Here is a 20,851-nt window from a genome sequence, read left to right as displayed (position 1 = left end):
GTGCGGCCCCTCAGTGGGGGCGGGCGGGGGAGAAGTGGGGCCGGCGGCCGGAGCAGGAAACGCCGCGGGCGGCGGTGAGGCCTTGAGCGGAGCGGAGCGGCGCGGGACACCCGCCGGTGAGTGCGGCCGGGCGGGGATCCGCTGAGTCACCTGCCCCACTGCCGCCGTTCCCCTCCCCGGCTCCGGCGCCTCGGGACGGCGCCTGGGCCGCGCTGCCCCCTCGGCGCGGGGCGAGCGGCGCCCGGCCCCTCAGGGCCCCGCGGGCTGTGTGGGGAGCGGGTCCCGGGGCCGCGCGCCCCGGCCGTGCCCGCAGAGCGATGCCCCGAGTGCCGCAGCTGCCCGGGCGCGGATAGGGCCGGCCGCGCTCCCGGGGCGCCTCGGACCCTTCAGGCAGAGCCGCCCGGCTGGGCCGGGGAAAGGGGCAGGGTTGGGAGGGAACGGGCGCTGCTGGGGAGCGCGGCTCTGCTTTGCTGTGCCCGAGTGCTAAACTGACTCGGGCTGGAGAGAAAATGCACCCTCTAGAAAGGTACGTCTTGAAATCTGACGGGTTGGTTTTGTTTTAATTAGCTCCGCGGTCAAAGGCTTTGAAGTAACCATGGATAAAAGAGGAGGTGCAGCAACAGAAACTGAAAATGGCGATGCTTTCCTGGAGCTGAACAGAGTTACAACTAAATACCCACATCGTTACACAAAGGTTAGATCACTCTTCTTTCGTCTCAGAGTTGTGCGTGAAAGTCTCGGTCGCAGGAGTAGAGTGGGAGGTGGGGGCTCCTGTGAGAGGGAAACAGTGGGGTGAAAGCTGAAAAGCCTTTGCCTGGATTAGGATTTACGAAGTGGTATCAAATGAGCAGCTGGTTAAATGTGATGCAATTGTGCAATCTTGTCCTCGATATGCTTTTGATTTCCCACCACCTTATTTTAATATCTGAGCTCCCCACAGCATGTGCTCAGAGATTATTGTAGAGTCTGAAGTATGTTGTTCTACCAGGTTTCTCAAGCACTTGGTAGTTCTGTTTTCAGCAGTGTTCTTTTGAGAAGTTGACCAAAAATGTTTTCTTGCAGTAGGTGCCATTTCCTAGGAAGGTGTAGCACATAGATCTTATCAGGACCTCTCATATATTTACTGGATGCCTGTTGTAACCTTAGAATTGCTCATGTTTGATTGCTGGAAGCCTCAACAGTTGTGACTCTAATCAATGCTTAGTGTTCTAACGTTAACACAGGTGCTTATGTTTAACTGTGATGCCTAAATACATGTATGAGAGGAAGAAGAGCCAAATAACTTGCCAATAAAAAAGATTGTTCTAGTACTAAGTGAGCTTGATATGCTGTAGGGTTTAGGATTCAAATTTTGTTTGGAGTTTTGGTACCACTGCTGAAAAATGCCTTTGGGAAGTATCTGTAATGGTGGTTGATTTTCCCATGGCTGCAAGCTGTGGGAACAGGTGGTCATTGCTTTGTGAAAAGCTGTTAAGATACTTTGCAGCAAATGGCCTGAGGTGTGGAACAGGAGAGATAGTATATTGTTGCTGACTGTGTTATCTTTCTTGAGGAATTTGGAGCTGTTGGCTTTTTAGCAGGTTGTTTTTTAAAGGAAAAAGAAGTTATCATTGTGGCTATGTTCTGTTGAGATAGCAGAGCTCTAGCTTATTTTAAGTAGACATCAACAATAAACCACATACATCAGAATTGGCAAAACTTCTTGGGAATAGCACAGCTTTCTAGATCTCTCTAACTTCTGAGAAAAGATGTACCCTTAACTTTTGAGGATGCAAAGTATATTGTTATTCAGACCTAGTTAGTCAGTTAACTGCTAAGTGAAAGAGAGGGGCTGTTTTTAAAGCTCCCCTGCTGAAAAAGTGGTCTCTATTCTCATTCAGTCTTGCCTAAGTCCTCTTGTGTAGTAGCTGAATTCAGCTTCAGTTTCTGCTCTGCTTTTTAGGGCAGTGGTGGTGGTGGCTGTTGACTGAAAGCAATGCCTGTGTAGCTTCAGTTTTGTTAATTCAGTACCTATGGTTTCTGACCAGGACAGAGTTGCAGAACTAGTGCCAGAGGGTGCCTAGTCCTGTTTATCAGTTGGTTTCCAAGGAGCCTGAATCAAGAAATACCAGAAATCAGTCTGTGTTAAAATACTTCACATCATATGGTTTCCCTACACATTACAGCTCAAATATTTTAATGTGGTGAGATAATCAACATTGTGGGGCATTTTCCTGTGTTACAGTTTCCTACTAATTAGGGATTGAGGGAACACTGTTTTAGGGTATGTGCTGCTGATAGAAAGAGGAGTGATTTCCTTTAATGGTTTATATTCATTTACTACCACTAGGAAAATATCTGGTTCATTCTCTGAGTAGTTCTAAGCTTTCTGCTTAAAACTGATAACAGCTAAGCACACTTTTCCCCCCAGCCTGCTTAGAATGTATGTGAATTGAACATAAAACCCCCCAGGTGGAAGTGCCAGCATTTATCTCCTCTGTAGGAGGAGTGCTCTACAGTTTAAGCTGTGTCTTTGCTGGTTCTTGGGAAGCTGTTCCCCCAAGGGTGCACAGCTAATGACTGAAAGGCAAGAAACAATTCAAATTTTCCTCACTTGAGTGGAAGAATTGTGATAGGATGTGAATGAGAGCCTGGACTCCCTCTCGTGGCCAGCAGAACAACCCATTCCCAGTCTGCTGATGGACAGGGCTGTTAATACTGTAGTGTCTGCATCAGGCTCTGATAGTGTTACAGCACTGATGTTCCTCACAGATTGAGGTTTATTTTGGGAAGCTGTGGGCAGGGAGGCCAGGCTCCCTTTAATGGTGATGCCTGGGGTGGGATGGGGATGTTAAAGTTTTATCCAGCTACCAAATTGCCACCTAGAGCAAGTGTCAAACTCACATAGTTAATGAACTGATTTTAATAATGTGGGGAAAATGATGTAAGGGTTCTGAAGGATATTGTGGTTTTGGGGGCAAAGGGTAAACGGATTTCTTTCAGTTTGGCTGATGTTTGGTGTCTGCTGTTAGGATTTCTTTATTCTTCCAGCTGCTCATTGATCCCTGCACAGTTCTGAATATTTCAGTACAGTTGGGAGTGGGGCAGGTTGAAGAAAGGGGATCTTGGCAGAATGAGTAAGTGTAACTAGAAATGTGCAGCAGAGTTAATGCTGATTTAAAGCACTGATGATCACACCATTAATAATGCTTTCTGAATGCAGCAAACTGCAGTGAGACTGCACTGCTGGCCAGTTGGGTGACTGCTCAGGGTGTGCAGTGGTAAGCTAAGGGCGGCTCAAAGCTGGTAGAAAGTGGGAAAATAAACTATTCAGTATTTATTTGGTGTTGGGTGGAATGGGTAACTGTATAACATGTATCATAATATCCGGGAGTTGGTGATGGTCAGAAATGGCAAGCTTGTCTAGAATTCACAGATCTACACCAGTAACTGAAATTGTGCTAATGCTTTTGTTACCTGCTGAACTCTATATAGCATTAACCACAGCAGTTTTGATTCCTTCTTGAGAGCTCAGCAGCTCTGGTGTCCGTGATGCCTGTGTTGTTTTTAGGCTGAAGTGTCCAGGGAAGTGAATACATAAACATTTATGGTGTGAGCAGCCTTGGAGTGTTCACAAGAAACTGAGCCTGGCCTAGTAAGGCTTAGTGCTTTGAATAAGTGTTTGGTCAGTGGCCACTGGTAGAACAACTGAAATATAAACTTGCAGTGCTGTATTTCACGGGATAGGAAACAGCATATTGGGAAACCTGGGCTGTCAAATTAAAACACTAAATTGGATAGGCAGTCTGGAGTAGATGGTTTGAGTCACTTAAATCTTGTCTGTGTGTGAATCAAAACTCCTGTCTTGATTTTTGTTTTGTTTTTGTTTTTTTTCTAGGAGGAGCTGCTGGATATTAAAGAGCGTCCCTACTCTAAGAAAAGACCTTCTTGTCTTTCTGAAAAATATGACAGGTATTTTCTTGATTATACAAAGGCTATATACATTTCTTTCAAAGCAAAAGTTTAAATTGCAAAAAACCACTTAGCTAAGAAGTGCTCTTATGTTGATGGGAGGTTATATGTGCCACAAAGTTCAGACTGCTACAGAGTCCAGTTTTCAGAAGTACTAATCTGCTAGGAAGGGCTCAGTGCTCTGGCCAAGTATTTTGTTCTTTGAACAGAGATTATTTTCTGCTGGATCTCATAACTTCACACAACACAAGTCTTACAGACTTGCAGGAAAAATTACCAAGAACATGGACGGGTGTGTAGCACAGACTGGGTCAGGCTGTAACAAGCTGCCTTGCTTAGTGGATTACTCTCCCATGTTGTCACTGTACCTCACTAAAAAATGGAGATGTGTGTTCTTGACTAGTGTTTGTAAGTTTATTAAGGAGCAGTTTCTTTACTATTCAGATGAATTTATTGTGGGAGTGTGAGATTGAGGTAAAATTACCCAAATGCTTAAGAGCAGCACCATGTGATCTGCTTGAACTGTTTTGCAGTGTACCAGGCAAGCTTCAACAATAACTAGTCTTTTAAAACCTGATACTGGTTATTGTACTTCCTTGCTGTTACAGAAGAGATCCAAATACTCTGTGTGAAGTAATAAACCATAGTAGAGCAGATTAAAAGTTGGGTATGAAGGATAATTCACTTGTACAGGTCGCTAACCAGTAAGTTCTAGGTTTCCAGCAGCATCATTATGAAGCATTTATTAGGCTACACAATAGTAAACAATGCTGCAATTTTATTTTCCTAGTGATGGTGTCTGGGATCCAGAGAAGTGGCATGCATCTTTATATCCAACTTCAGGGAGAACTTCACCAGTGGAAAGCTTTAAAAAAGATTTGGATTCAGATCGGACCTCTCTTATGCGTAGAATAGTAGGTGAGTGTGTTTGAGCACAAAACTGAACCTGGGCTGTTGGGATAACACAAAAGAGACCAAAGTCTCTGAAAAATGTTTGGCTGCACAGGATAAGTGTCAAAGAAATCTTGGTTGTTCCACTAGACCATACTGAGTTTTCTGGTGACTGTTACCTAAGAACAAGCCTGTGCAGCAGTCAGTTACATCCTCCTATTCTTGCCCTGTAATAGTGAATGCATGTGTGAAATGCAAGTGCTGGGACAATTTCTCTGCAACTCAAAGCTGAGCACTTAAAGGTCTAATAGTGGGAAAGCAGGTACTTCTAGGAGACCACAGTAGTTCCTCAATACCCAGCTGTCAATTTTTTGTTTGTACTTCGTGTGGTCTCCACTTCCTGTGGATAGCAGCAAGGCTATGGAACACAGGAGTGCTATACACACAACTCACTTGTCTTTAATACATTTAATTGAGTGCTTTTTGTGTGGTCATTGACTGGCAGATCCAAGAGAGCGAGTGAAAGAAGATGACTTGGATGTAGTGCTGAGTCCCCAGAGGCGGAGCTTTGGGGGCGGCTGCCATGTCACAGCGTCCGTCAGCTCCCGGCGGGCAGGGAGCCCCCTGGAGAAGGACAGCGACGGCGTCCGCGTCATCGGCGGCCGCAGGATCGGCAGCGGCAGGATCATCTCCTCCAGGAACTTCGACAAGGACCATCGGGGCGGGGACTCCAGGGACGCCCGGGACCGCGATCGGGACAGGGACTACAAGGATAAACGCTTCAGGGTTTGTTCCTTCTTTTCCTCCCTGTTAAATCGGGGGCTTGGACACCTGGGCACTGAAAGCACCTGGGGCAGGTGAGCTGCATGCAGCAGCTAAGGGTTCTGTGCAAGCAGGTCCTTTAAGGGTGAGCACTTGGTGTTTCAAAACTTAACATTCCTTCAGAGAGCTCACAGGGAGGTATGTAATGCTGTTTATCAGACAAACCCTGCCCGTGGCTGACTTTTACTAGCAAGAGGTTCAAAAGTCTAATAGTTCGTTTGTGGTTCTTGACCTGGCAGTTGTCAGCAAGCATAACCTCAGTAAATGGGTGCTTTCCATGCTTTCAGGCTTTTTTTAATGCTTTTTTTACAAAGAAAGGAACTGCTAACTCTCAGGCTGCAGAACTGAGTTTATGGAAACACTTGCAGATCAATAGCTTTTGGTGTAATGAAGCAGAAATTCAGCTGTGAAGCCTTAAATTTAAAAGCTTACAGAGCATACAGGAGGTTGTATACACATGTAAAAATACCCAGAACTGGTCTGAAAGGTGGAAGTTGGGGAAGACTCTTAGGAAGCAGTATTTTATTAAGGCTAATGTTTTTAACATCTCCCCTTCAGAGGGAATTTGGTGACAGCAAACGTGTCTTTGGGGAGCGAAGAAGGAATGATTCCTACACTGAAGAGGAGCCTGAGTGGTTCTCTGCTGGGCCTACAAGTCAGTCTGAAACCATTGAGCTGACAGGCTTTGATGATAAAATTCTGGAGGAAGATCACAAAGGCAGAAAGCGTACGAGGCGACGCACGGCCTCGCTGAAGGAGGGTAAGGACAAATCTCAGGGCAGCTCTGCTTGTCTGCTAGAGGGGCTCATTGCTGGGTGTGCAGGTGCCTGTTACACATCCAGACAAGTGTAGATGAAAACCGTTATCTTAAGTTTGCACAGCTTTTGGTCATCTTGAAGCACAAGATGTAAAGTCTATAATGGTGTTTGTAACCTGAAAGATCAATTAGGTGATAAGTTACCTTTTTTTTTTTTCTCAAAGAGAGGTGAGATTGAGAGGCTGGGAAAAAACCTTGTATGGATGCTGAATGATATCAGAAGTCGATGGGTTATTCTAAAGGTCTTGTTCATTTCTATATCCCGCTGGGTGCTAAAGGCTCTGTTTAAATTAAGCTAATGCTCTGAGGTGCTTGAAATAGTTTTTTTCCTTATGGTAATACTAACATTAGGAACACTGATCTGGGCATACATCTCCCAGTAACATAGCTTTTAACTGAATTAGGAAACTTTGAATTTGTGTGCAGTCATTAGATGATGAAAAAAAACTGCAGTATGGCAAGAGAGATGACTTTTTAATGCTAGAAATTCTGCAGGTGTGCAACATAACTGGATGGTAGTGCAGTTCCAAGCACAGGAGTTGGTAGCCATGTCACAGCTTTTTTGCAGTGCCCTGTGCAAGCTTGCTGAGAAGTCTTTAAAGTGAGAAGTGCCTTGCTCCTGGTGAAGGAGGAGAAGCAGTATTTGTCATGTGTTGACTATTAAGAACCCACATCAAGAAGGCAGGAGCTGCCAAAGGATTCTTGGTGGAAAACCAGGAGCAGCTGTTGACTCTCTGCAACAGCTTATGTGCTTGGTGTGGCATAACAGCCCAGGCTGATCAGGATGCAGTTGTTTATGCCCAGTTCAATGGCAATTCTTAGTTTTTTGAGCTAGATAGTCTTACCAGATGAGCAGCTGTGTGCTAGGAGTTGTAGCAGGAGCCAGTGGGGTGTAACTGATGAGGTGCCAGTTGGAGGCTGGGGTTTTTTTGGGCCTGTGCTTCTAATCCCTGGGCAAGTGCATTGGCTGTCAGGCCCTGTTCCCACAGGAAATAGCCAAATTCAGTGATTCAGCAGTCACTTGGTTTTCTTTTTAAGGCATAGAATGCAATGGTGGAGTGGCAGAAGAGGATGAAGTGCAAGCTGTCCTTGCCAATGAAACTCCAGCAGATCAAGAAGTTCCTAGAGAAGCTGTTTTACAAGAACCTGCTCCAGGAGAGTTTGACTTCAATGAGTTCTTTAACTTGGATAAAAGTGTTCCTGGCCTGGCTTCTGTGAGTTTTCTGGGGCTTAAGACTGGGTGTATTAATGAGAGTCATTTTTGCTGCAGCTGCATTCTGTGAAAGCTAAAACTTCTTGCTTTGAGGAAGTTCCTTTATGAAATGTGTAAGTTTAAGATGAATTTGCAGAGATTTAGCTTTGGAGTGTTAGGATGTTTCTGCCAAGGTGTTATCCCTGGGACTGGCTCCAAAGTAAGTGTTTGAGGCAGACTAGCTGACCATTTTTCCTTTCTTTTGGTCATTACTTGAAGGCTCAAAATTGACATTATGAATGGATCTTTAGAATTATTAAGGATATGTTCAGAAAAGATTCATTGTACAAATTTAGCCTAGCTGAAGACAGCTTTTTCTGTCTTAGTCTGGGAAATGCGGCAAGCAGATCTCCTGTGCAGAGTTCCTGGCAGGCAGTGAGTCTGGAGACACTAGTGCCTGAAAGGATGTATGTCTGAAAGGGTTTGAATCTTTATTACTTAAATCTTTAAGAGGTTAATTAATTTTTTACAGGTATTACTCCTGTGTTGGATAAACACAGCCTACCAGTTCAGTCAAAAGTCAAAAATTGGGTTCTGACTGCAAACAAACAGACCTGACATGGTTTAGAAATGTTGAGGTTTTAGAACAAATGGACTTCTGACCTAATCTTTAATGTGGACAAGCTGCTTGCATTAGAAAAGAGTCATTATATGGTGCCAGTGATTTGTCAAATACATGGAGGGGAATTCATTCTCCCTATGGAAGTTGTAAATGGTTTCTTTAGGCTTGATAATCTGATTTTCAGCATACGTGCAAAGTGGTGACTCCTTTTAAAGCAGGGATTTCCCAAGTGAAAAAAACTGCTGATGAAGCAGTTGGGCAGATGTTCTAACTTGTTATAAATGGGAGTTTCTTTGTACTGGTGAGATGTCTGTGGCAAGTGTTATCATAGGTTTGTACATTTCTTGTACAATATGTTAGAGTCAAACAATCAAAACCAAATGGAGCAATACTTTTTTTTTTCTCTATTGTAAATAGTGTTGAGTGCTCCTTGTTTCAGAAAAAACCTAATTTCTCTGAGAGGAAGAAGCTGCTCTTCCTTTTGTCTAAAAGAAAACATGGTGCCTGAAACTGCATCTGTGCCTATTGAGCCAGGCTTTTACTGGGTACTGTCTTGCAGGATAGGAGAAGTTTTAGTTTGAGTTATATTTTATAATGCACTGGTTTTTAAGTACTTGGGGTTCTTTTGTCACTTCCACTTTAAAATGGTGTAGTTAATGGCCTTTGGTTAAAGCCCTGACTGCTTTTCCAGTTACAGTTTTACTGTGAGTAAATATTTGGTGTCAGGTAGGGATGTATGCTGGGTTATGTTAACTGCAGGAAAAAAGCACATCAAAGCTTTGACACTCTGGGAGCAGCATCGAGTTGTCTAGCAGAAGAATCTTGCTTGCACAGTAAAGCTTCTCAGAAATGTTGCTGATCTTGCTTATGTTTTTTTCTTTTTTCCCTCCCTTAGATGATAGAGGATGTGCTGGGGGAAGGCTCAGTGTCTGCCAGCAGGTTCAGCAGGTGGTTTTCCAATCCCAGTCGTTCTGGAAGTCGGTCAAGCAGCTTGAGATCTACCCCTCATGAGGAGCTGGAGAGGCTGGCAGGTAAGGCTGCAGGACAAGGCAGGGTCAGGGAGCCTCCTTCCACATTCTTTCTTACTCATTCAATAAGAAGATGGCAGATAAGGCTTTAGGACAGTGAATTCTCCCACAGTTTAAGCACTTGGCATTCTTTTGGAAGCTCTTAGAGTAAGCAGCTCTAAGTTCTTGTTAATAAATGTTCTTGTCAGTGCTTCCTGATGACTCTCCAGCTGATCTTGGGCAAGGGGTGTGAGGCATAACTTTGCAGTGACATGCTGAGGTTGGTTGCCAGTGTATGTTCATCTTGAGCCATTGGGTTGGTGAACTGATGTCGCAGTGCTCCTGGTTTTGCTGTTGCAGGTCTAGAGCAAGCCATTCTCTCCCCTGGCCAGAACTCTGGAAACTACTTTGCTCCCATTCCATTGGAAGACCACTCTGAAAACAAAGTGGACATCCTAGAAATGCTACAGAAAGCCAAAGTGGACTTAAAACCTCTTCTCTCAAGTCTTTCAGCCAACAAGGAAAAGCTTAGAGAGAGCAGTAAGTGCCTCTTCAGCTATTGTCGAGTTCTTGTGATGCAGTATCCCCCAGCAAGAGGCTTGGTGTTCTGGAAACCTCAACTGCCCAAATCCAGGAGTAGGCAGTGTAACAGATTTACTTACAGCACTGAAAACTCAGTATTCAGCAGCTCTCAGTTGTGTCAATATCATCACTGACTCTTTTCATCCTAATCACAGGATGACATCACTTTATCAGACTGTTTTAGTGGCCAGAAACAACTATAAGATGATGCAAGTCTTGATCTGAGTTTCCAGCTTTGTGTATGGCATTTGCAGTTTTTCATAGTGGTGACTGGTAATGTCAGCTCTGAAACTGTGGCGTTGAAACTCTGGCTTTACCAAAAACTGGCAGTGTCAGTCATCCTTGGCAGTGTCTGTGATGGAGCACATTGATCCATTAAGTGTCAGAAGTTGTACAGTGCCTTGAGAATAGGAATTTGTTTGGTTTTGTTTTTTCAAGGGTGCCTCCAGTGTAGGGATTTGCATGTCTGGGCCCATAGCATGCATGGAGTGTACAAATGCATGTGTTCTGTGAAATCTTGAGGTCTAATTCCAAATTGGTTTCTCTTTGGCAAGCAGCATGTATTGCCATGTAAACTGGACTGAAGAAAAAGTGATTAGTGTGAGGTAGCTAGGAAGGAAAGCATCTGAGCACTGCAAATGTTCTTAAACATCCAGTCTGGAGTAGGTAGTGTTGGCTAACATGTGGAGAGCTTCCTTAATTTCACTTTAAAAAGACTTGTAGTTCTATTTCTGTTCTGCTTAGTCTGACTTTCCTACTAAAAACTTTTTCAACTTTGATCCTCACCAACCACGGATGAAGGAACAAAAATCTGTCAGGAAGTTTCCATTTACTCAAAAGTACCTGATGTGGGCCTCTGCATTCCCACAAAATGCTGTACAGCTCTTCAAGTGTTGTGGAGTTTTCAGATCAATTCCTCTCCACCAGCATCATGTTTGCTCATGTTCTGTGCTGCATGTCTGCATCATTGTTTCTTTTCTCCACCTCCTTGCCCAAATTTCCAGTAAATCTTGTTTCTTTGGTCCAATATCTGCAACCCATGGCATGCTTCTGTCTTTTCTTCCTTTTCTTTTAAGGTATCATGCCTTGTGATGTGTGTCAGCTGGTCCATAAAGCATGTTTAGCCTTGATGTCAAGCACCAGTAGGTGTTTATATATGTGTAGATATATGCATGTACAGAAAAAAGTACTGCTAAGAGCCCTGTACCTTGTGCTGGTTATGCCAGTGAAATCTTTCTGTAAGAGGCTTTAATTTCTGAGTAAAAAAATCTACTTCAAACTTTATACACACTGAGCTTAAGTGTGTAGCTGAGTCTCTGAAGTGTCTAGATTTTCCAGGTATGTATTCTTTCTGCTTATGAGAGCTTCAGAAATTCGGCATGGCTTGCACTGTGGCTGTAAAACCATCTGGAATCCTGGAGTATAAGATAAATGAAACTTTCCTAATTGAGAAAAGAAACCAACTCAATTGTCACATTAATATTCTCTGTTAAATGCAAGCAAAGTTGTAAAATGTAGTAACAACATTTCTTGCAGGATAAATGAAAGAGCAAGGATTTACTAACTGAAGCCTAAACAGGTTGTTATGGAGTCTTATGTGGCAGTTGTTCATGTCAGTTCTCTGAATATGGATATCTTACAATGTCAATCTAAACCCAGATCAGTCATGGTTTGGCAGTTAGCATCAGTATCAAAAAATAAGTTTTTGGCTGTTCCTAGTTTTCAAACAACTTCTATTCAACACCTGCACAAGAATTATCTCATTTGAGACCAGAACTGTGGTTTACCAGTATTTCTCCTGTATTTCTCAGCACATTCAGGGGTTGTACTCTCAGTGGAGGAAGTCGAAGCTGGGCTAAAAGGTCTGAAAGTGGATCAGGAGGGGAAAATTGCCACTCCCTTTATGGCTGAGCAGATGGAAGAAGCCCTGAACGTCAGTGGCTCCAGGCAGATGAAGAAGGATGGGGACATGACAGCGTTTAACAAACTGGTCAGCAGCATGAAGGCAAGCGGGACTCTGCCTTCCCAGCCCAAGGTCAATGTAAGTGCAGCCAGTGCCTCTGGTGACCTGGGGGGTAACAGCTAACCCTCACCTGAATGTTTACCAGATGCTTTTAGTGACCTTTGTTTAGTAGAGGTATGGCAGTGAACAGTCTGTTCTTTTGCACTTGACTTTTAACAGCACTTGGATGTCACAGATATATTCTATGAAAAATCCTTTCCTTGGGATTTTTTATCCTGAGAAGCTGAGAGGCCTCAGGAACAAAATGTAAACAATGGTTATCTGCTGCTGTGGAATGCAACAGGTGCATCTGTGATTGGTCTCATGTGCTTGTTTCTAATTAATGGCCAATCACAGTCAGCTGGCTTGGACTCTGTCCAACACACAAGCTTTTGTTATCATTTCTATTCCTATTCTATTCTTAGCTAGCCTTCTCATTAAATACTTTCTTCTAATCTTTTAGTATAGTTTTAATAAATATATATCATAAAATAATAAATCAAGCCTTCTGCTGAAACATGGAGTCAGATCCTCATCCTAAGACCCCTGCAAACACCACCACACTTGTACTAAGATGAAACTGAAGTGTGAATACTTGTTAGCTGGAAGATTAATATTAAACAACAGATGATAGTAAGGTTTAAACTGCAAGGAATTGTAGGATGAAATTTCATCCTGCCACTAACTGCCTAAGCAGTGTGCTTGACCCAGAAGCTGTCAGTAAATATTTCTGGCACCAGAAGATACTTCTAACAACTGAGTAGGTCTAAGGCATGTGGTTTTCCTGCCAAACTATGCCCAAGGACTTTTAGACCCATCCCACTTAACTAAAGGATAGTGAAGAATGTGAATTTGCCCTGTGAAGAATTTGCAGATTGATCTCAGACTTAAATCAATGCTTTGCCTCTGGGTGTCTCTTTACATTAATGTGCAGTTTTGATGCACAGAAAAATATCTTAAATAATTTCTTTAACATGCAAACACTTTTTAGTTTGTACATATTTTCAGTTAACCAATGGCTCAGTAGTCCATCTCTGGTTTACACAATTACATAAATTCATATATTTGATCCAAACTTGAACAAGGCACAGTGAAATACTTGTATGCAGTCTAGTACAAGCATTTTTCTTAGGGGAAATCCTTAGCCAGCTCAGCCCTTAACTTTGCTGAAATTTTATTTGGCTGTTGTCTAAAGTACTGTTCAACACAACAGATTAAATTATTTCTGTCACTGAAACAAATGTAGATAGTCTCTTAATGAGCTTGGTTGTATTTATGTCTAATTTAGTGTTTTCATTTTCTTAGCAGAGCCTTGAAAGCCACTTAATGTCACCTCCAGAGATATCAGGCCAGCCTCTGTCAAAGAATATTCTACAGGTATTCTTACTGGGGGGAGGGAAGTACTTAAAAGCATATCCCCAATGGGAAAACAAAAATTATTTTAAAATAAGGCATTTAAGGCTTTATGGCATCAACAGTCAGACAAGATACTGGCAGTGTCAGTCATCCTTAACAGTGTCTCTGATGGATCACATTGATCCATTAAGTGTGTCCTTTCTTTATAATATCAGACAAGGTACTATAAAGAAAGAGCCAGGGACTAGATCAGTTTACCTAAAAATTTGTCTTGTCATGTTACTTCCTGTAATTACAGCTTGAAAATGAAAAGCTTGCTGAGTGCCTGATTCTGGGCAAAGCAGGATTGGTGTATCTGGTTGCACAAGTCCCCTTGTCTCCAAGTTGCTATAAATAGGGCAGGCTGTGGTGTAGTAAAATGAGCTGGTTTGTGTAAATTTGTCCTATTTTGAATGTTCTTTCTTTAATTATTCTTAGGAGCTTCTTGGTCCACCCATTACCAGACCTGCTTCATCGAATGTGTTGAGTGGGCTGATGGGTGGTTTGGAGCCTGCAGCCTCCCTGCTGGCACAGAGAGCCCCCTCTCCCCCCATCCCTCCTGTGTTCCCTGCTCGAGCTGCCTCTGCAGATTACCTGCGCCACAGAATATCTTCCCCCATTGGTGAGGCTGCCTGCAAAGGGGGCTTTTATTGCCTGAGGGTTTTTTAAGACTGCTTTTTAGAATTATAAAAACTTCCTGGCACTTGGTGGGCAACTAGGGCAGTGTCTGCCTTTTGAGTGCTAAGTGCCTTTTCACTTACTAGTCTCTAATGTTAAATTCATCACCCAGAGCTCACAGTGAGTTCTGGTGAGGAATAATGTGCTCAGCTACTGTGTAAAAATAACTTCCAAGGAGTACTTGGCCATTTGTTCTACAAAACACTACCAGGAGCCTCTTTGTAGCTCTCCAGCTCTGTGACAAGGAAGAGATGTAGCTCTAGGTAGATTTAAGGGATGAGCTGAGAGTCTTCACAAGGAATCCTTAATTCATGTAGCATTATTTTACTTTGAGATATGTATTCTTTGTATTGAAAGGAACTGTTAGTGCTTTTAAAAACAACTGTTCTATATTCTTTAGGTTTTGGACAAGGTTCTCAGCAGTTGCTTGGTGATCCATTTCCAGGTGTAAGGAAGCCCATGAGCCCAGTTGCTGCACAGGTTAGATGACCTGCTTTTTGTTTAATGTATTTGCATGTCTTTGTCTTCTGTGGTCTAGAGCTAACATGTGTAGAAATATGTAGTTGTTGCACCCAGATGTTTGTGCTTTAAGTTCTCTCTGAGTGTGAGGATACAAGTCTAATTTAGTACAGTCTCCAAACCTCATTGCAATTTGGCCCATCTTAGAGTATCTGAAGTACAAAATTTTTTGAAGCATCTATTGCCTGTTAATAAACCAGACTGTTGGTGGGCAGATGTTAGTGAAGACATTAGTAGCTATAGCAGTCAGTCTTCAATATATTTTTTAAAAACCCAGCCAAATACAGGCTTTGACTTGTGTGCTTTTTATCCAACTGTACCTCAGATGAGTCCCCTGGAGATCCAGCAAGCTGCATTAGAGGGACTGGCACTCCCACATGACTTGGCCATACATGCAGCAAATTTCTACCAGCATGGCTTTGGTAAACCACAAATGGACAAAAGCAGAGATGGCTACAGAAACAGGTGAGCAGCTGACTGCAAAATGTAGGGGATATGCTGTTAACTGATTTTTAATGTGAGTATTGTCTTTCAGTAGATATTAGCACTAGTGACTCAGGATTGCATTGGTTCTTGGCAGTGCTGCCTTTGGTTCTGTGCCAAGAGCAGAGCTGCTTCTGACTCCCTGTCCCTTCACAGGCAGCAGAGAATGACCAAATCCCCTGCACCAGGACACAGAGGGAGTGCATCTTCTCCAGCCCCTGCAGCATCCATTACAAGCATGGTCAGTACCTGATGTTCAGTGGTTGTAGGAGAACTGTCACAGAGTCTGCAGTTCCCAGAGTTCAGCAGTGGTCATTGATGGGGGAAAGGGAGGCCATCGAGTTAATCACATTCATGTTGTATCTGTGGCCATGTGACACAGGAATGATTTTTCCTTCATGCTTAACTGAATGTCTTTACCTTGGAAAAGAGCCTTTTCTGACCACTGTCTTACCTAAAACTGAAGAAATACCATTAATGTTACCTTGACCTCGTGTTCTGAAGCCAAATGAAGGTGGTTATGAAAAACCAAGCAATCATATTTTGGTGCTTAAATTTTAAGACAGGTGCTGAAAGCCATGAGATGCTTTAGAGAACACTGGTGTTTGGGTGTGAAGTGTTTGACCTAAGTGTCTGTGGGTTGAAGTAATGCCTAGGAGCTTCAGGGTCACTTTGAAGATTAGTGAAATCTCAAAGCCAAGCTGTTGCCTCATGTAGAATGCAGTTTTCATCTAAATTTTCCAATTAATCAGTCAAGTACTTGCAGCTCCATCACCTGCCAAATGAAACAAGTAATAAAGGTTTATATTCCAAATGAGTGACTTCCACAGGATCTATGGAACTCTGAATGGGGGGAACCCAAATGAGGCAATAATTCTCTGCAGAATATCAGCCCTGAGCTCATGCAGATGAAGCATCTCTATAGGAATTCCTCTGGAATTGCTCTTCTGAACCAATAGCAAAGAGGAAACAGCTGTAACTTACACTACAGCTCAGCTATTTTACTTCAAGCCTGTTAAAGTACATTTAACTGAGAACAGCTGCAGGTTTTGATATTGGACTTGCAACAGAGCTAAAGAGAAATGCTTAATCTATAGAATAAAGCTATGAAATGAGGTGAAGTAAAATCATGGGCATGCAGCAGCTGATTCAAAAGGGCTTTAAATGGAAAGGATGTGCTAGAATTGGTGTCCTCCCACAGCTGAGATGTTGTGGCCTGGATAATGAGCCCTGGGTGAGGTGAGTTTCTCACTGTGTCCTCTGCAGCTGTCTCCTTCCTTCACACCTACCTCGGTGATTCGCAAGATGTACGAGAGCAAAGAGAAAAGCAAAGAGGATCCAGTTTCTGGGAAAATGAAAATCAGTGATGTTAAAGATGAAAATCAGAGACCAAATGAAGGTATTGTAATGGCTTTAAAATACCACAGGCAAAAGGGATTTGGAATACACTCAGATTGTCTCAGCACATAATGCACCCAGGCTACCTTTAGACATTCCTTAGCTGTCGAGATGAGGAGGGAGCCTATGGGAGGAGGGGCCAGAGCTATGGAGGGGATGCTCTTCCAGGGCTTAATCTCTATTTCCTACCAATTTCTGAGCAACACTAAGAGGGCTGAACCATAATTGTTTGCAACTTTTCTTGATGAACAAGCACAGTGACAATAATGCTTCCATAGCTCTCTACGCCAATAATTGAAAACTTAGTTGTCTTGAGACAACTGAACAGTCAAAGCTGAGACCAGTTAAACTCTTAAGTGTAGCAGATCAGGGAAGCATTTTGTCACCCAAGCTGATGTAAGAGGCTGTTAAAAGGAAATGCTCAACACCAGTTGCCTGACCCAGTCAGACTGATGTGGCCAATGGCTGTGGCATTGTGCTTCAGCACTGGTAGCTGCAGAGGCAACTTGCAGTTCATGGTAGCAGTCCAACTGAAATATCTCCACTGCAGTACTTAATGCCAGGGTATTTCAGGCCTTCTCTAACTCATCTGGATGGTCTGTGGAAGTTGCTTCTGGAGGTGCCTTAGTTCCAAATCTTGCTAAGCAGATATCAGATATAGAAGGCTGCTGTTAACCCCCAAACACAGCTAGACTGAAAAACCACCTTTGGCCAGACTTCTGGCACAACTCCAACTTACAATCTTGTCTAGGGAGGATCTCTTGTACCTCCTGTCACCTTTGGCACTGTGCTGCCAGTTCAAAATTCCTAAGAAGGAAAAATAAGAATTAAAAATGGAGTTACTGTTGATTCTAAACTAATTTAAGTTTCCTGTACAGGGATTCCTGTGGAACAAATTCCTTCTCATTACTCTTTTTGAAATAATTTGGCCAGAAGCATCCAGAAAAAAGATGCTTGCTATTAAATATATATGACTACAGTTCAGCTAGTTCTGGAACCTATCAAATCCAGTCATTAAGCTTTAATTTTCATTAGGTGCAATTTCTAGCTGTGGACTGTAATAGCTGTATTCAATTCTAGCTACAGATAACCTACTGTCTAGTTCTGTGGAGAATGCAGATCAAGGAACTTTGCCCACCTTAGGTACCAAACTACCTGCACTGCAACGCTCTGCATGTTCCACACCTCTTACCCAAGCAAATCGTTGCACCAAAGAGCAAGACTACAGGCCCAAATCAGCTGGTAGGAAGACTCCTACAATGGCCTCCCCAGTACCAGGAGGCCCTTTCCTTCGTCCTGTTCATCAAGTACCCCTTGTTCCCCATGTACCACTTGTACGACCTGCTCATCAACTGCACCCAGGATTGGTCCAGAGAATGATGGCACAGGGGGTCCATCCACAGCATCTTCCTCTGCTGCAAGCAGGTAATCCATACTTTTTTTCCTGTTCATGCATGTTCTCTTTGAGACTGTGTTAGGAGCAGCACAAACTGATACTACTGGTAGTCTTTATTATATCAGAACTTACCTTTAAAATTGGACAATAAATTCCAACCCATCTAAATACATATGTTTTGTTTTGCATGAAGTTCCTTATGCTTATCAGGTAAGAAGTTTTTCTTGCTCATGTTCCACAGGTATGCTTCCTCCTGGAGTGGACCTGTCTCACTTGCAGGGAATATCTGCTCCCATCCTTGGCCAGCCTTTTTATCCATTACCAACAGCAAGCCATCACATCCTCAATCCACGCTCGGGGACACCTCTGCAGCTCGCCATGATGCAACAGCAGCTACAACGATCAGGTAGGCTTGACCAGACAGCAGGAGTGAGTTCTAGAAGGCTCCTTTCTGGGGTGTTGAGTGCACTGTGCTAGCAGGAAGCTACTTTAATTTAGTTATTCATGGAGCTACTTTAATTTAGTTATTCGTGATCACTAACCTTGTGTGGGTCTCAGGTGGTTTGGGCCAATGCAAGCTGTTATGCCAGAACAAAGTCCAAGTGAAGTGTTTGGTTTCAGAACATGTGTTGATACTGACAGATCTGACTCTTGCAGCATGTGTGCAGGCTTTCAGCCTTCTGGGGCCACGGGCCACCCACCTTCTCCAGGGAAATGCTATTTGATCCTGGTCTTCCCTTCACACCCGTCTGTGTCCGGAACTGGCAGTGTCAGGCCATTTATGGGAGTACTAATGAAAATAAACCCGTGGTACCTGGACTTCTGGGGCTCATAGAATGAATAAAAGCCACATTCAGCTCACATGCCTTATCAGGTGATAGCTCGAGGGCAAATCTGTGCTGGGTATTACTGCACCTCTAATACTTTACATTTCACAGGCTCTGGAGCACAGGGATCACCTGCTGGTGCACAAACAACCCCTCAGAATGTGCTGCCTCGGACTGGATTATCTCACGGGCACACACAGCTCGACCATCGCCCCAGCCAGAGGAGTGGCTCTCCCATTGGCCTTGCAAAGTGGTTTGGTTCAGATGTGTTGCAGCAGCCTCTTCCATCCATGCCCTCCAAAGTCATCAGTGTGGATGAACTGGAATTCCGGCAGTGAAGTGACCACTGGGTGGAACACTTGCGATTCTTTAGACTGGATGAGAATGTCCATAGCCAGGACTTCACCTCTGTTTGGTTTTTTGGGGCTTTTATTTTTAGCACTCCTGTGCAGAATTTCCTTTTGAGAGACTAAAGCACATGGCACCTGTCCTGGTCTCATGTCTGCATCAAGACTAAAGGATCCATTATGGCTTGGATAGTGAAGCCTGAAGAAATTTAGATGCACGACAAAGCCAGTTTAATCCTGGAAGTGTCTATTTTTTTTTGTTTGTTTGTTTTTGTAAGATATGTGAATGAAGTGCTGATATTCTCTAGTGTAGAGGTAGCAGCTATGGATTCCTTCTGCAGAAAACTACATGTATAGACCCTTCTGTACAGACTTGTGTATAAACAATCTTTTGTACATACACACCTAGAATAGCCTTTTTGAATCTATACAGCTGTACATAAGAGTAGCTGATAACAGTTGAGCTTTAGTTGTGCCTATGGTTTGGACCTTTCTCCATTGTACGTGTGGGACTTTCTTTAAGATTAAAGTTGCATATCCTAAGTGTGAGTGAACAGGATGAAGTTGCTTTGCCTTTTCTTGCTGCTCATCTCCTCTAGGTCTCTCTCTCACATTTTTCTGTCACGTACTGTGCACTCAGTGTAGCTAAAGTGTCAAAGTAAAAGCCCACATCTTGCTGTCTATGTAACAAAGGTCTGATTCCCTGTGACTCTTGCCACCAAATGAGAGAATTGTTTAGTCTTCAGAAGCCTTGAGGATGGGACCTGGTGCAGTCATGATAAAGCCAGATCTTCAGTCTGTAGGTACCTACTGGTTGTTGCTCTTTCAAGAGGGCTGGTGCTGGTCCTTATTTAGCTGCAGTATTTTCCTTGTTTTAATCTTTCAAGCCAGTTACTAAAGGTCATCAAAATGGAGCCTTGGAATCCTCACCCTTCAACTCCTCAGTCATAGCTGTGGATATTCTGTACTGCCTTCAGTGCTGTTCATAGAAGGGAGTCCCAAGAACTGTCCTCAATCTAGTGTGCATCTGGTGATGCCATTACTGTGAAACTTGCCTTGGAGTCTTGTTCTGTGGCTTGAAAGGGGGAGGATGGGGTAGTTTTGTGATCTTACTGTGTATATTTGGTTTTAAAATACTATGTTCCTTTTAAGCCTGTTTCACTTCCCTGAACAGTTAAGTGTTCTCTTCCATCCTTGTGCATGGTTCCTCACTTCACTCCCTCACTTGTGTTGAGTCTAGTACTGCTGTCATGTCCTACCTAGCTTAGGCCATTGTGCTCTTTTAAGAGGTGAAAGTAAAACCAGAACTCTCACAGACTTGCTCTTTCTTCGGTCTCACTGAAAGCAAAACCAGCAGCAGGAAAAAAAAAAATCACTTGTCTGTATTTTATAAGCCTTGGCAGTGTGCTGTGGTGGGTTTGTTTCAGTCCAGCAGAGACAGTGTTGTATGAAATAGCAAGCTGCAATCTCCAACCTGGAAGCTGTTGGAGGTCACTCATTCTTCCAGTGGTTGTTCCCAAAACAATCCCTGTAAAACATGCAATCACCAGCTTGTCCTTGTAAGATTGTTTTCATACTTTTTTAACTTGACACTTTCCCAGTAACATTCTGTAAATAAAGTTGATTCTACCAGCTCTCTGTATCAATTGCTCTTGTACTAAATTATGTCAGAATATTGATTAATTTTTAGCACTGTTCCTGTGGGTAAGATGGAACCAGGCTTTGAGTTGAGATGCAGAAAGCTTCAATTAGTGCAGAGGTGGGGAGGATCAGTCTGCTTTGACAAGAGTGCCTGGCCTCACTGATGATCCAGGATGGAATTGCATTTCAATGTCACAGCTAAGTGTGAGGAATGAGGCTCAGTGTATTAGAAGTTGTAAAACTTACCAGCTCTAAAAAAGTGTGAGTGTGAGGAAACAGCA

General features: G+C 43.3%; 1 protein-coding gene across 4 annotated transcripts; it reads left to right on the top strand.

Annotated features, from left to right (window-relative positions):
• The first annotated feature begins 8 nt into the window (after nucleotides 1-8).
• EIF4ENIF1 (eukaryotic translation initiation factor 4E nuclear import factor 1) lies at nucleotides 9-20,571 on the top strand. Of its 4 annotated transcripts, none has more exons than XM_058037106.1 (19): nucleotides 9-116; nucleotides 568-694; nucleotides 3,878-3,951; nucleotides 4,742-4,869; nucleotides 5,348-5,628; nucleotides 6,223-6,424; nucleotides 7,520-7,695; nucleotides 9,191-9,326; nucleotides 9,663-9,842; nucleotides 11,696-11,925; nucleotides 13,195-13,263; nucleotides 13,720-13,903; nucleotides 14,360-14,439; nucleotides 14,804-14,943; nucleotides 15,118-15,202; nucleotides 16,228-16,360; nucleotides 17,440-17,784; nucleotides 17,997-18,161; nucleotides 18,694-20,571. In XM_058037106.1, exons 2-19 carry the CDS (start codon nucleotides 596-598, stop codon nucleotides 18,918-18,920), a joined length of 2,934 nt encoding a protein of 977 aa, XP_057893089.1. In that variant the 5' UTR covers nucleotides 9-116; nucleotides 568-595; the 3' UTR covers nucleotides 18,921-20,571. The 4 variants fall into 4 exon arrangements, with proteins under 4 accessions (XP_057893089.1, XP_057893091.1, XP_057893090.1 ...); XM_058037108.1 differs by having other exon boundaries at nucleotides 13,192-13,263; nucleotides 17,722-17,784; XM_058037107.1 differs by having other exon boundaries at nucleotides 13,192-13,263; nucleotides 17,503-17,784.
• The last annotated feature ends 280 nt before the right edge of the window (nucleotides 20,572-20,851 follow it).

This window comes from Melospiza georgiana, chromosome 18 (assembly GCF_028018845.1).
Source record: "Melospiza georgiana isolate bMelGeo1 chromosome 18, bMelGeo1.pri, whole genome shotgun sequence".
Taxonomy (NCBI): Eukaryota; Metazoa; Chordata; class Aves; order Passeriformes; family Passerellidae; genus Melospiza; species Melospiza georgiana.
This window is presented reverse-complemented; position numbering and strand designations above follow the sequence as displayed.

Bases quoted from the DNA above. Each gene is read 5' to 3' on its own strand.
- EIF4ENIF1 (XM_058037105.1), top strand. From the start codon at position 596: ATGGATAAAAGAGGAGGTGCAGCAACAGAAACTGAAAATGGCGATGCT. The intron at 3,952-4,741 runs GTATTTTCTTGA...TTATTTTCCTAG, and splicing joins CTTTCTGAAAAATATGACAG to TGATGGTGTCTGGGATCCAG. The intron at 13,904-14,359 runs GTGAGGCTGCCT...TATATTCTTTAG, and splicing joins CAGAATATCTTCCCCCATTG to GTTTTGGACAAGGTTCTCAG.